Source organism: Marmota flaviventris, chromosome 2 (genome assembly GCF_047511675.1).
Source record: "Marmota flaviventris isolate mMarFla1 chromosome 2, mMarFla1.hap1, whole genome shotgun sequence".
Lineage (NCBI taxonomy): Eukaryota > Metazoa > Chordata > Mammalia > Rodentia > Sciuridae > Marmota > Marmota flaviventris.
Genome location: NC_092499.1, coordinates 1392154 through 1404392, shown reverse-complemented (window position 1 = coordinate 1404392; position 12239 = coordinate 1392154). Strand labels below are relative to the sequence as shown.

Sequence of the window (12239 nt, the reverse complement as noted above, 5' to 3'; positions counted from 1 at the left end):
TCTACTACCCCTCAGCACATCGGGACAAGATGTCTTCTATCTCAGCCCACTGAGGACAACACTGATAATGGACAACAATCATTCTCCGAAAGGTCATGAGAACTTTAGGCACCACATTGATGATATCACTAAGAACCCAAGCCCGTATCCCCGCCTCTTAGAAAGCCTGATCATCATGCTTAGCGCACAAAGCCCACCCTATGTAGATTTATTTGATTAAGGGAAAATCATGTTATGCACTTAGGAAAGTTAAGATAAATAAAGACACATTCTCCTCTTTTCTCTAAACCCTCTTTTACCTCACATAGGGACTATGATGTGTGTAGTTAATATTGGTGGTAAGTGGACTGATGTTCAGAACTTGCCTTTCACTGAGAGAGATTATAAAAAACATAAGAACTGGTGCACCTTGGCTAAGAAACAAAGAAACTCTGAGAAAGCAGCTCAACCAGTTTTATGAGAATAAGTGTAGGAATTAAATAAAGTAGCTTGATAAGACATGTCTTTAGAATAATGTTAGAAATATTATTTTATTTAGATTCTTGGGGTTTAGAATTCTTAAGTTTTCAGCTGTATGGGTTCTTAAGATGCTTTAAGAATAGTTTATAGACTTTAGGATATTTTAAGTATAAGATTTAAAGGGACTTCTTTAGATGGGGATTTTAGATTAGAAATAAAGTGCAGGTGTACTTTAAGTTTAAAGGTTAATGACAGGTTAGGAGACTTAGAGTCTGGTTGTGCAGTTCAGCATCTGTTAATAAGAAAATAGTATATCTTGGGAAAAATAGTATTTCTTTGGAAAATCTGAAAAATGCAAGTTAGTGACACACTTTATTAATGATTTTGTACCCCTAATAATTGATAAGTAAATGTCACATCCTGGAAAAATGTAAATTGATGTTACATTTTTCTATACTCCTAAGGGTTGTTAAGGAAATGTCATGTCTTGGCAAAATTTGGAAATTGTATAATCAGTGACGTATTCTGAATCCATAATGATGAGAAAAATGGCAAGAAAAGGTGACCCAGAGCAAGCTGCATAAGCTCTCTAGAGATCCCTCCAAGACTCCTGTCTCCTCCTTGGCACCGACCCACTCATCCTTCAGGACCCCCTGGACCCCGCTAGGGCAGGACCCCAGCACCCAGGTGTAAGAGCTAGGGTACTGTAATCAAGACCAGGGCCCAGTGATCAGGAGCAGGACTTAATGATGAGGACCAGGGCCCAGTGATCAGGAGCAGGACTTAATGATGAGGACCAGGGCCCAGTGATCAGGACCAGGACTTAATGATGAGGACCAGGGCCCAGTGATCAGGACCAGGACTTAATGATGAGGACCAGGACCCAGTGACCAGAACCAGGACTTAATGATGAGGACCAGGGCTCAGTGTTTATACCAATACCCAGGTGTAAGAGCTAGGGTACTGTAATCAAGACCAGGACCCAGTGATCAGGACCAGGACTTAATGATGAGGACCAGGGCCCAGTGAACAGGAGCAGGGCTCAGTGACCAGGACTTGGGCCCAGTGTTTATACCAATACCCAGGTGTAAGAGCTAGGGTACTGTAATCAAGACCAGGGCCCAGTGATCAGGACCAGGACTTAATGATGAGGACCAGGGCCCAGTGATCAGGACCAGGACTTAATGATGAGGACCAGGACCCAGTGATCAGGACCAGGACTTAATGATGAGGACCAGGGCCCAGTGAACAGGAGCAGGGCTCAGTGACCAGGACTTGGGCCCAGTATTTATACCAATACCCAGGTGTAAGAGCTAGGGTACTGTAATCAAGACCAGGGCCCAGTGATCAGGACCAGGACTTAATGATGAGGACCAGGACTCAGTGATCAGGACTTGGGCCCAGTGTCCATACCAATAACCAGGACTAGGGCCCAGTGATCAGAACCAGGGCCCAGTGACCAGGGCCAGGGCCTGGTGATCAGGACCAGGGCCTAGTAACCAGGACCAGGACTAAATGATGAAGACCAGGACTCAGTGACCAGGACCAGGGCTCAGTGATCAGAACCAGGGCCCAGTGACCAGGGCCAGGGCCCAATGATCAGGACCAGGGCCTAGTAACCAGAACCAGGAATAAATGATGAAGAACAGGACTCAGTGACCAGGACCAGGGCTCAGTGACCAGGGCCAGGGCCCAGTGATCAGGACCAGGGCCTAGTGATCAGAACCTGGGCCCAGTGTTCATACCAATACCCAGGTGTAAGAACTAGGGTACTGTAATCAAGACCAGGGCCCAGTGATCAGGACCAGGACTCAGTGATCAGGACCAGGGCTTAGTATCCAGGACCAGGGCCAGGGCCCAGTGAGCAGGACCAGGGCCCAGTGACCCAAATGTCTGCCCTGTCACCAAGCGATATCTCAGTGATTGGTACGAAGGCCTAGTGCATCAGTACCATGCTCCAGTGACCAGGGCCAGGGCCCAGTGATCACAATCAGAGCTCACGGGTTCTGGACTGTGTCCCAGTGATCAAGACCCAGGCTTGGAATCAGGATCAGGGTCTAGTGATTTGGAACAGGATTCACTGGTCAGGACCATGGCCTTGTGATCAGGTCAGGGCCCAGTGCTCAGGACCAAGGCTAATCATTCAGAGCTCAGTGAGCCTCCCAGTGCCCAGTTATCAGGACCAGGCCTCAGTGCTCAGGATAAGGGCAATGGTTCAGGACCAGGGGTCAGCGTTCAGGACCCACTCTGGGTGCCTATAGGCCTGGCCAAGGGTTCAGGAGCAAGCAGTGTCAGAGATCAGGGCCTAGGGATCAAGGTTGGGGACCTGGCCACAGCTCTGAGGAGGAGTCTTCCTGGACATTGTCCGTTGGTGAAGCTAGAATTCAACCTTTGGCCTCAGTCTCAGGTGGGACCAGGTCCTGTCTCAGACACGAGACAAGGGTCACTCTGTCCCTCCTGCCCTGACTCCCCCCTCTAGAGATAGGCATGCCCCAGTCTGTGCCATCACAGTCCCTGCCCCCCACTTGTCTGAGAGTCTGAGAATGTCTGCGTTTGGCATCAGTTTATTGCACGGGAAAGCGGAGAGTGGGGGTGAGACCGTGGCCTCACTCGGGGCTCAGCTCTGACACATCCAGGGTGTCTCCACGTTTCCTCCCTGTGAAGACAAGAGGGGCCAGAGGGGGTCCTGAGGTGGGCAGGTCCTTGTCTGTGCCCCTGACCCAGGCCTGGCCCCGAGACTGGGCTGAATCTTGAAGTTACTGCGCCTGTGGGGACCTCCCACATGACCCCCACGTCCTCAGTGGGTGTGAAGGGACCCACTTCCTGGGAGAGCAAAGCCCACACGGTGGGAACAGGTGGTCTCTTCCGGTCCACAGAACCGAGCGCACCCTCCCACGCTGGCCCACGGACTCCCTCCTGCACCCCACCTGGGCCGGCTGTCTCCTCCTCAGTACTGTGGGCCCTCTTTGCTGCCAGGCGGGCCCCGCACGGTCGTGACGGTCAGCGCTGTGCTATAGAACAGGCTCAGCAGGAAGAGGGTGAGGAGGGTGACGGTGGTGGGCCACAGGCTGGCCCCTGGGACGTCCTCCTCCAGGATCTCCTGTGGCTGGTCCAGCACCACGTAGGGCAGTGGCTCCTGACAGTCTGGAAGACACAGAGGACCTGCAGGCCGAAGCCCACATGGGTGAGGGCCTGGGTCTCAGGCTTCCCTTCCTACACCCCGGGGTCTGGCCCTGGTAGCACAGGTTCCCTGCTTCAGGTCTGAAATGTGTCGGAGCAACAGGGCCCAGGTAAGGGTCTGGGACCTTGGCAGCTCTGGGAGGCCCACAGGCCGCTGTCTCTCAGGACACCAGGCGAGAGACCTGGCAGGCAGGAGGGTGAGCATTGTCCTGTGGCCCGAGGAGACTCCAGCCCAGGCCACCTGGGCCTCAGCCCCATGCAGGCCCTCAGTGGCCTCCCAGACCTACAGAGCTCTGGGTCTGAGGTCAGAGTGCGGAGGGCTGGAGAGTGTGACACGGCCTCTGTGGCCTTCCCAGGAAACCTGGCAGAGGCACACCAGCGAGGGCCCTGAAGGCCACCAGCATGGCAGTCCTGCTGTCTTCAGGTCCCAGGGCATAAATCGCCCATGTCAAATGGGGTTGGGCCTGCCTGTCCCCTGCTGATACATCCAGTTCATCCTGCCTCTGTCTACTCCTCTGTCCATCCATATAGCTAGCCTCCTTCTGTCCATCCATTCTTCCACCGATCCACCATCCAGTTATCACCCACCCATCCATCCATCCATCCATCCGTCTGTCTATCCCTCCATCCACCCATACCCACTTACCCATCCATCCATCCACCCATCCATTCACTCATCCATCCATGGAGTTTTCATCCACCCATCCATCTTCTCACCCACCCATCCACCCACCCACCCATGGGGCTCTCAGCCATTCGTCCATCTATCAGCCGTCCATCCATGGGGCTATATGATCCACCCATCCACCCACCCTCTGTAAAGCTCTCTTCCACTCAGCCCCCCACCCACCTGTCTACCCACCCACCCATCCATTTATCCTGCGTCCACAATCCATCTGTCTGCTCTCCACCTGCTGGCCCAGCCCTTCCTGGACCACTCTAACTCTTTCCCCTTCTTTCTAGAAGGCCTTCTTTTGGGTCATGTCCTGGGCCCCTTGGAGTGGCTGGAGCACTTCTCTGGGGACAGGCTCTCCCCAGTCTCCCTGTGGCCCTATGGTGACTAAACCCTCCTCAAGGGGGACAGCAGAGTCCAGGGTGTGGACGGTCCACTCCACCTTGGCCCTGAGTGCAGGCGGAGGCTGTTAGAAGCAGGTTCCCTGGGGAGGCTCCGAGAGCAACTGAGAAGAAAGCAGAGGCCCCGCTGCCCCCTTGTGGGCATCTTGGTGCCAGCTGCCCCACAAAGACGTGGGGCTGTTCTCACGTGCTCTTGGGAGCCCAAGCAGAATTCCGAGGCCACAAGGGGCCTGTGTGGGAGAGTCTCCCTGGTCTGCCCAAGCCTCCCAGCCTTGGCCTCTGCCCCGTCTATTGCCTGAGTCATAGTGGGCTCAGGAAGGGAAGGGACACTGAGTCTGGGGACTGTGCAGCGGGCAGGTGCTGCTTGGGGGATCTACAGCAGTGTTTTGAGCTGTGCATAGCTGGACATGCAGGGAGGCCAGGAGAGGCCTGGGTGTGCAACAGCCTGGGGACACACTGGGGCTTGGGAGGGGCTTCCCCTTGCTTGCCTGGCGTGAGCTTGGGCTGTGTATTTCCTGCATCTGCAGGGCTCAGATGAGTGTGTGTGTGTGTGTGTGTGAGAGAGAGAGAGTGTGTATAGAGTATATGTGTGAAAGAGAGTGTGTGTTTATGTGTGTGTGAGACAGAGTGTGTGTGAATCTGTGTGTGAGAGAGTCTGAGAGAGTGTATTTCAGAGTGTTTGTGAGAGTGTGTGTGTTGTAGTGTCTCTGTGTGTGTGATTATGTGTGTATGTGTGTGTGAGAGTGTGAGAGAGTATATGTCAGAGTGTGTGTGAGAGTGTGTGTGAGAGAGTGTGTAAATGTTTGTGAGAGAGTGTGAGTGAGTGTGTGTGAGAGAGTATATGTCAGAGTATGTGTGAGTGTGTTGGAGTGTGAGAGTGTTGGAATGTGTGTATGTGTGTGTGAGAGAGTGAGTGTGTGTGTATGTGTGTGTGAGTGTATATGTGAGAGTGTGTGTCAGAGTGTGTGTGAGTGTGTGCATGTATGTATGAGAGTGTGTGTGTATGTGTATGTGAGAGTGTGAGAGAGTGTATATGTTGGAGTGTGTGAGTGTGTGTGTCGGAGTGTGTGAGAGCGTGTGAGAGAGTGTGTGAATGTGTGTGAGAGAGTGTGTGTGTGTGAGAGTATGTGTGAGAGAGTGTGAGAGTGTGTGTATGTGTGTGTATGTGTGTGTATGGGAGAGTGAGTGTGTTAGAGTGTGAGAGTGTGTGTGTGAGTGTGTAAGGAGTGTGTATGTGTGTATGTGTGTGAGAGAGTGTGTGTGAGTATATGTGTGTATGAGTATGTATGTGTTTAAGAGTGTGTGTGAATATGAGTGTATATGAGTATGTGTGTGTGTGAGTATGTGAGTGAGAGTATCTATGTGTGTGAGAGTGTGTGTTTGTGTGAGAGTGTATGTATGTGTGTGTATGAGTGTATCTGTGTGTGTATGTGAGAGAGTGTGTCTGTATATGAGAGAGTGTGTGTCTGTGTCTGTGTGTGTGTATGTGTGTGTGAGAGGGAGTGTGTGAGTGTGAGTCTGTGTGAGTGTGTATGTGTGTGAGAGTGTGTGTGTGAGAGAGAATGAGTGTGTGTCTGTGTGTGAATGTGAGAGTGTGTCTGTGTATATGAGAGTGTGTGTGTGTCTGTGTGAGTGTGTGTGTGAGAGAGTGAGTGTGTGTGTGCATGCATGTGCACGGGCGCAGAGCCATGTGAGGCACGGGGCGGGGCGGCCACGGGTGGCCTGGGTGCGGGCAGTGCCTCCCTGTCCTGCCCGGCCGTACCTGGCTTGCCTAGACTGGCCCGCTGAGGGCAGGGCGGGCCTGGGACTCCGCTCCCCTTCGGTGCCACCCCTCTATGGCTCCTGCGCCAGCCTTGTCCCCACAGGCAGCAGCCCCCACCCACTCAGGACTCCCTGTCCACCTCTTCACAGGACACAGGCACAGCGCACACACTCACACGCGCCCTCCAGGTGGGGACGTCCCCATGGTGCCAAGGCCCTCAGAGGCTCAGGGCAGCGGGCGCTCTTCCCTCCCTGGCCCCCTCCCAGCGTGCTGCAGACCCTAGGATGGACGGAAGCGCGTGGCCGCTATGGATGGGCATAGAGTTTATTCAAGGGCTGGGGCGGGCGGCTCAGTAGCAGGTGCCGTCGGCCTCCGCCATGATCACGGACACGTTGACGTGGGTGGGTTTACCCGACAGGCGGTCGATGGTCTTTTGGGTGAAGGCCAGGGGCAGGGTCTCGTGGCCCACCATGCAGGAGAAGTTGTCCCCCTGCTTCCAGGACGCGGCCGTCACACGCAGCACGCTGGTCACGGCGAAGGTGGTGGGGCCCTGCTCGGGCTCCTTCAGGGGCTTCCACGTCAGGTACTCGCTGCTGGGCAGCTCCTGGCCCCCGTGCAGCCAGCGCACCAGCACGTCCTCGGGGCTGAAGCCCCGCACCAGGCACGTCAGCGACACCAGCTCGTTCAGGGCCAGCTCCTCCGACGGCGGCGGCAGCAGGTGGACCTGGGGCCGGAAGGTGTTCTCTGGAGGGAAGAGAGCTGGGTCAGGGGTCTGAGCAGAAGGAGTCCCTACCTAGCTGGGCACCTGGGCCTGGCCTGAACCCCCAGCCGGCCTGTCTCCCTGTACAGTGGGGCCTGTGGGAGTGTGAGTGTGTGAGTGTGTGTGTGTGTGAGTGTGTGTGTGTGTGTGAGTGTCTGTGTGTGTGAGTGTTGTGTGTGAGTGTTGTGTGTGAGTGTGTGTCTCTGTGTGTGTCTGTGTGTGTCAGTGTGTGTCTGTGTGTGAGTGTGTGTGAGTGCCTGTGTGTGTGTGTGAGTGTGACTGTGTGTGTGAGTGTGTCTGTGTGAGTGTCTGTGTGTGTGAGTGCCTATGTGTGTGAGTGTTGTGTGTGAGTGTGAGTGTGTGTCTCTGTGTGTGTCTGTGTGTGTGTCAGTGTGTGTCTGTGTGTGAGTGAGTGCCTGTGTGTGTGTGTGTGTGAGTGTGTGAGTGCCGGTGTATGAGCGCCTGTGTGTGTGTGTCTGTGAGTGTCTGTGTGTGAGTGTGAGTGTGAGTGTCTGTGTGAGTGTGAGTGTCTGTGTGAGTGTGTGAGTGTGTGTAGCCCGTGAGTCGAGCCTGGTGCTGGAGGAGGCCGGCGTGCGGGCTGTGGCACCGTGAAGAGACGGGTGCGGCAGAGCCCACCTGTGGCTTTGCTGATGGTGGCAGTTAGTGCCTGGCTGGACTCAGGATGGGTGGCCGTGCACGTGAAGATGTCCCCGCGGTTCCAGGGCTCGGCACAGCCGGGCAGGACACTGGACACGCTGTAGCAGCCGCAGGAGTCTCGCCCAGTCGTCTGGACAGCGTTCTTCCCGACTGAGGGCTCCCAGGTGAAGCTGGCCCCATCTGGACTCTTGAGGCCACTCAGTGTGCACGTGAGGCTGGCGTCAGAGCCCAGGAGCAGGTCCTCAAGGGCCGGCCGGAGCAGGGAGAGGCGGGGTTGGCCGCAGACGGGAGGGAGCACCACCACAGTTTCTGGAACCGAGAGAGGGACTGGCAGGTCAGCATGCCCCTCCTACCCCCTTCCCTGTCCCCATCCTTGAGCCGTGGCCCCCTCCTGGCCCGTCTGTGGCCACCCCAGGGTCTCATCAGGCAGTTCACTCTCAGGGAACCTCGGCTCCCAAGGGGGGCCTCAGTGGGGCACGGTCCAGGTGCTGGGTCAGGGCAGGGTGGTGGCCCCGCTCCAGGTGCCCTCTGACCTTCACAGGGCACCTCCACTTCCTGGGCGGGGTTCGAGGTGTGCTGCACGCTGCACTTCACAGATGTGTTCTCTGGGCACTCGGAGGCTGGCAGGGTCAGCTTGCTGCTCATGGTGTACAGGCCCCCTGTGGCCTGGGCAGGCGGGAAGTCAGTGACGGTCACGCCTTCTCCATTCTTGCCCCAGGTCACGGTCACGGGCCCCGAGGGGAAGAAGTTCTGAATCAGGCAGCCAATGATCACTTGGTTGGCTGACTTGTCTCGAGGGCCGCTCAGTGGGAAGACGCTGGGCTTGGTCATGGAGACTGGAACACAGGACATGCTGTGAGATGGATGGCCCTCGCTGCCCACCTCCAGAGAGCCACTCCGGACAGGACCATGCCTGCTTCGCTTGACTGCAGAGGAATGTGGCCCAGAGAGGGCTGGCAACTGCCTAGGTCACACAGCTTCTATGCCATGGGCCTGGGATTGGAGCCAGCCGACCCTTCACTGCTTTGGAAACTGACCCCTACACTGTGCCTGCACAAGGACCCAGTCTGGCCTGAGACAGGGCCTCTGCACAGATGGTGAGCTGTCCTTTCCAAACAGGCTCCACTGCTGAGCAGCCTCTGGCTCCCCAGCCTCACTCCTGCTCTCCCCAGGGTGGGGGTCATAACTTGGGCCCAGGAAGGCACAGAGCTGCCTTGCTGTTGAAGCAAGCCTGCCTGGGGGTACCATGCTGTGCCCACCTCAACTTCTCCTGCAGTGTCACAGGCCCATCACCCACCACTCCACCAACCCCATCTCAGCACCCAACACGCAGCAGAAGACTCCCAAGACCTACATGGGTCTCAAGGCCAGAGGCCCAGTGCAGAGCAGGGCTTCCGCCGGGACAAGACCAGGACACAGGAAGTGCACGGCCGGATTTCAGGGCAGCAAGGAAAGAGAGAAGAGCACCCTGGATGGACCTTTTACTTCATGGCCCCCATGCTCCAAAGAAAGGGAGGGACAGTCTGGCTGGACCCAGGGACTGGGGCTGGTCTGCACTCAGCCTGCAGACTACTCTTCAGTTCTGCGCAGAGTCCCAGAAAACCTCGACCAGGACTGTGCATCTAGCTTAGGCCATCCCCTGCCCTGCACAGCCCAGCCCGGCCCGGCCCATCTCGTCCCAGCTCAGCTCAGCTGTGCTCAGCTCAGTGCAGTCTAACTCAGTCTTCTAGCTCAGGTCAGCCAGTTCAGTCCAGCTCAGCTCAGTTTGGCCAGGTTCTGTCCATCTCAGGCCAGCTCAGCTCAGCCTAGCTCAGCCCAGCCCAGTCCACCCATTCAGAGTAGATCAGCTCAGCCCAGCTCTATTTGGTTTACCCAGCTCAGCTTCACCCAGCTCAGCCCTGGTCAGCCCTGGTCAGCCCAGCCAGGTAGAGATTGGCACTGTTCAGTCCAGTTTTGCCAAGCTAATCTCAGCCTAGTTAGCTCAGGCTGGATCAGCTCCTCTTGGCCCAGCTCAGCTCACTCTGTCTAGCTCACCCCAGCCCAGTTCAGTCCAGCTCAGCTTGGCCCAGCTTCGCCTAGGTCAGCCCAGAGTAGCCCACTGCAGTGAAGCCCTGTTCAGCCTCGCTCAGCCTGGCAGGCTCGGCCCCACTCAGCTCATCCCAGTCTAGCTCAGCCCACCCAACTTCAGCCATCCCAGCTCAGCTCAGTGCAGCTGAGACCTTGTTCAGCCCAACCTGATCATCCCCCTTAGTCCAGCCCAGCTCGTCTCAGCCCTGCTCAGCCCAGCTTGCTGTTCAGCCCAGCTCAGCATGGCTCAGACCACCTAGCTCAGACCGTCCAACCCAAACCAGCTCAGCTCAGTTCAGCTCAACACTGACCAGCCCAGCCCAGCCCAGCCCAGCCCAGATCAGCCCAGCTCAGATCAGCCTAGTCCAGCTCAGCCAAGCTCAGTCCAGCTCAGCCCAATTCAGCAAAGCCCAGATCAGCCTAGCCGATTTCAGCTCACTCCAGCTCAGACAAGCCCAGCTCAGCCCACCTAGCTCCATTTAGCCCAGCTCAACAAGCTGAGACCAGCTCAGACCACCTAGCTCAGACCATCCAACCCAAACCAGCCCAGCCCAGCTCAGCCCAGCTCTGCCCAGCCCAGCCCAGCTCTGCCCAGCTCAGCCCTGCTCAGCCCAGCCCAGCCCAGCTCTGCCCAGCTCAGCCCTGCTCAGCCCAGCCCAGCCCAGCTCTGCCCAGCTCAGCCCTGCTCAGCCCAGCCTAGCTCAGCTCAGCCCAGCCTACCTCAGCCCAGCCCAGCTCAGTCCAGCTCAGCCCTGCTCAGCCCTGCTCAGCCCAGCTCAGCCCAGCTCAGCCCAGCTCAGCTCAGCCCAGCTCAGCCCAGTCCAACTTAGCCCAGCCCTGCTCAGCCCAGCTCAGCCCAGCCCAGCCCAGCCCAGCTCAGCCCAGCCCAGCCCTGCTCAGCCCAGCTCAGCCCAGCTCAGCCCAGCCCAGCTCAGCCCAGCCCGGCTCAGCTCAGCCCAGCCCAGTCCAACTTAGCCCAGCTCAGCCCAGCTCAGCTCAGCCCTGCTCAGCCCAGCTCAGCCCAGCCCAGCTCAGCCCAGCCCAGTCCAACTTAGCCCAGCTCAGCCCAGCCCAGCCCAGCCCAGCCCAGCCCAGCTCAGCCCAGCTCAGCTCAGCCCTGCTCAGCCCAGCTCCGCCCAGCACAGCTCAGCCCAGCCCAGCCCAGCTCAGCCCAGCCCAGCCCAGCCCTGCTCAGCCCAGCTCAGCCCAGCCCAGCCCAGCTCAGCCCAGCTCAGCCCAGCTCAGCCCAGCCCAGTCCAACTTAGCCCAGCTCAGCCCAGCTCAGCTCAGCCCTGCTCAGCCCAACTCAGCCCAGCTCAGCCCAGTGCAGTCCAACTTAGCCCAGCTCAGCCCAGCTCAGCTCAGCCCTGCTCAGCCCAGCTCAGCCCAGCCCAGCCCAGCCCAGCTCAGCCCAGCTCAGCCCAGCCCAGCTCAGCCCAGCTCAGCCCAGCCCAGTCCAACTTAGCCCAGCTCAGCCCAGCTCAGCTCAGCCCTGCTCAGCCCAACTCAGCCCAGCTCAGCCCAGTGCAGTCCAACTTAGCCCAGCTCAGCCCAGCTCAGCTCAGCCCTGCTCAGCCCAGCTCAGCCCAGCCCAGCCCAGCCCAGCTCAGCCCAGCTCAGCCCAGCCCAGCCCAGCCCAGCCCAGCCCTGCTCAGCCCAGCTCAGCCCAGCTCAGCCCAGCCCAGTCCAACTTAGCCCAGCTCAGCCCAGCTCAGCTCAGCCCTGCTCAGCCCAACTCAGCCCAGCTCAGCCCAGCTCAGCCCAGCTCAGCCCAGCCCAGTCCAACTTAGCCCAGCTCAGCTCAGCCCAGCTCAGCCCAGCTCAGCCCAGCTCAGCTCAGCTCAGCCCTGCTCAGCCCATCCCATCCCATCCCATCCCAGCCCAGCCCAGCTCAGCCCAGCCCAGCTCAGCCCTGCTCAGCCCAGCTCAGCCCAGCTCAGCCCAGCTCAGCCCAGCCCAGCTCAGCCCAGCCCAGCTCAGCTCAGCCCTGCTCAGCCCAGCCCAGCCCAGCTCAGCTCAGCCCAGCTCAGCCCAGCTCAGCCCAGCTCAGCTCAGCTCAGCCCTGCTCAGCCCAGCCCAGCCCAGCCCAGCCCAGCCCAGCTCAGCCCTGCTCAGCCCAGCTCAGCCCAGCTCAGCCCAGCTCAGCCCAGCCCAGCTCAGCCCAGCCCAGCTCAGCTCAGCCCTGCTCAGCCCAGCCCAGCCCAGCTCAGCTCAGCCCAGCTCAGCCCAGCTCAGCCCAGCTCAGCTCAGCTCAGCCCTGCTCAGCCCAGCTCAGCTCAG

The 12239-nt window shown here is 58.1% G+C and overlaps 1 gene segment (V, D, J or C); it reads right to left on the bottom strand.

The window, feature by feature from the left end:
- Positions 1–3007: 3007 nt before the first annotated feature.
- Positions 3008–10542, bottom strand: LOC114101542 (immunoglobulin heavy constant alpha 2-like). The segment is given in 6 exon segments: positions 3008–3115; positions 3387–3621; positions 6887–7219; positions 7872–8201; positions 8426–8728; positions 9247–10542. Coding segments are annotated over 4 exon segments (1176 nt in total).
- Between the last annotated feature and the right edge of the window lie 1697 nt (positions 10543–12239).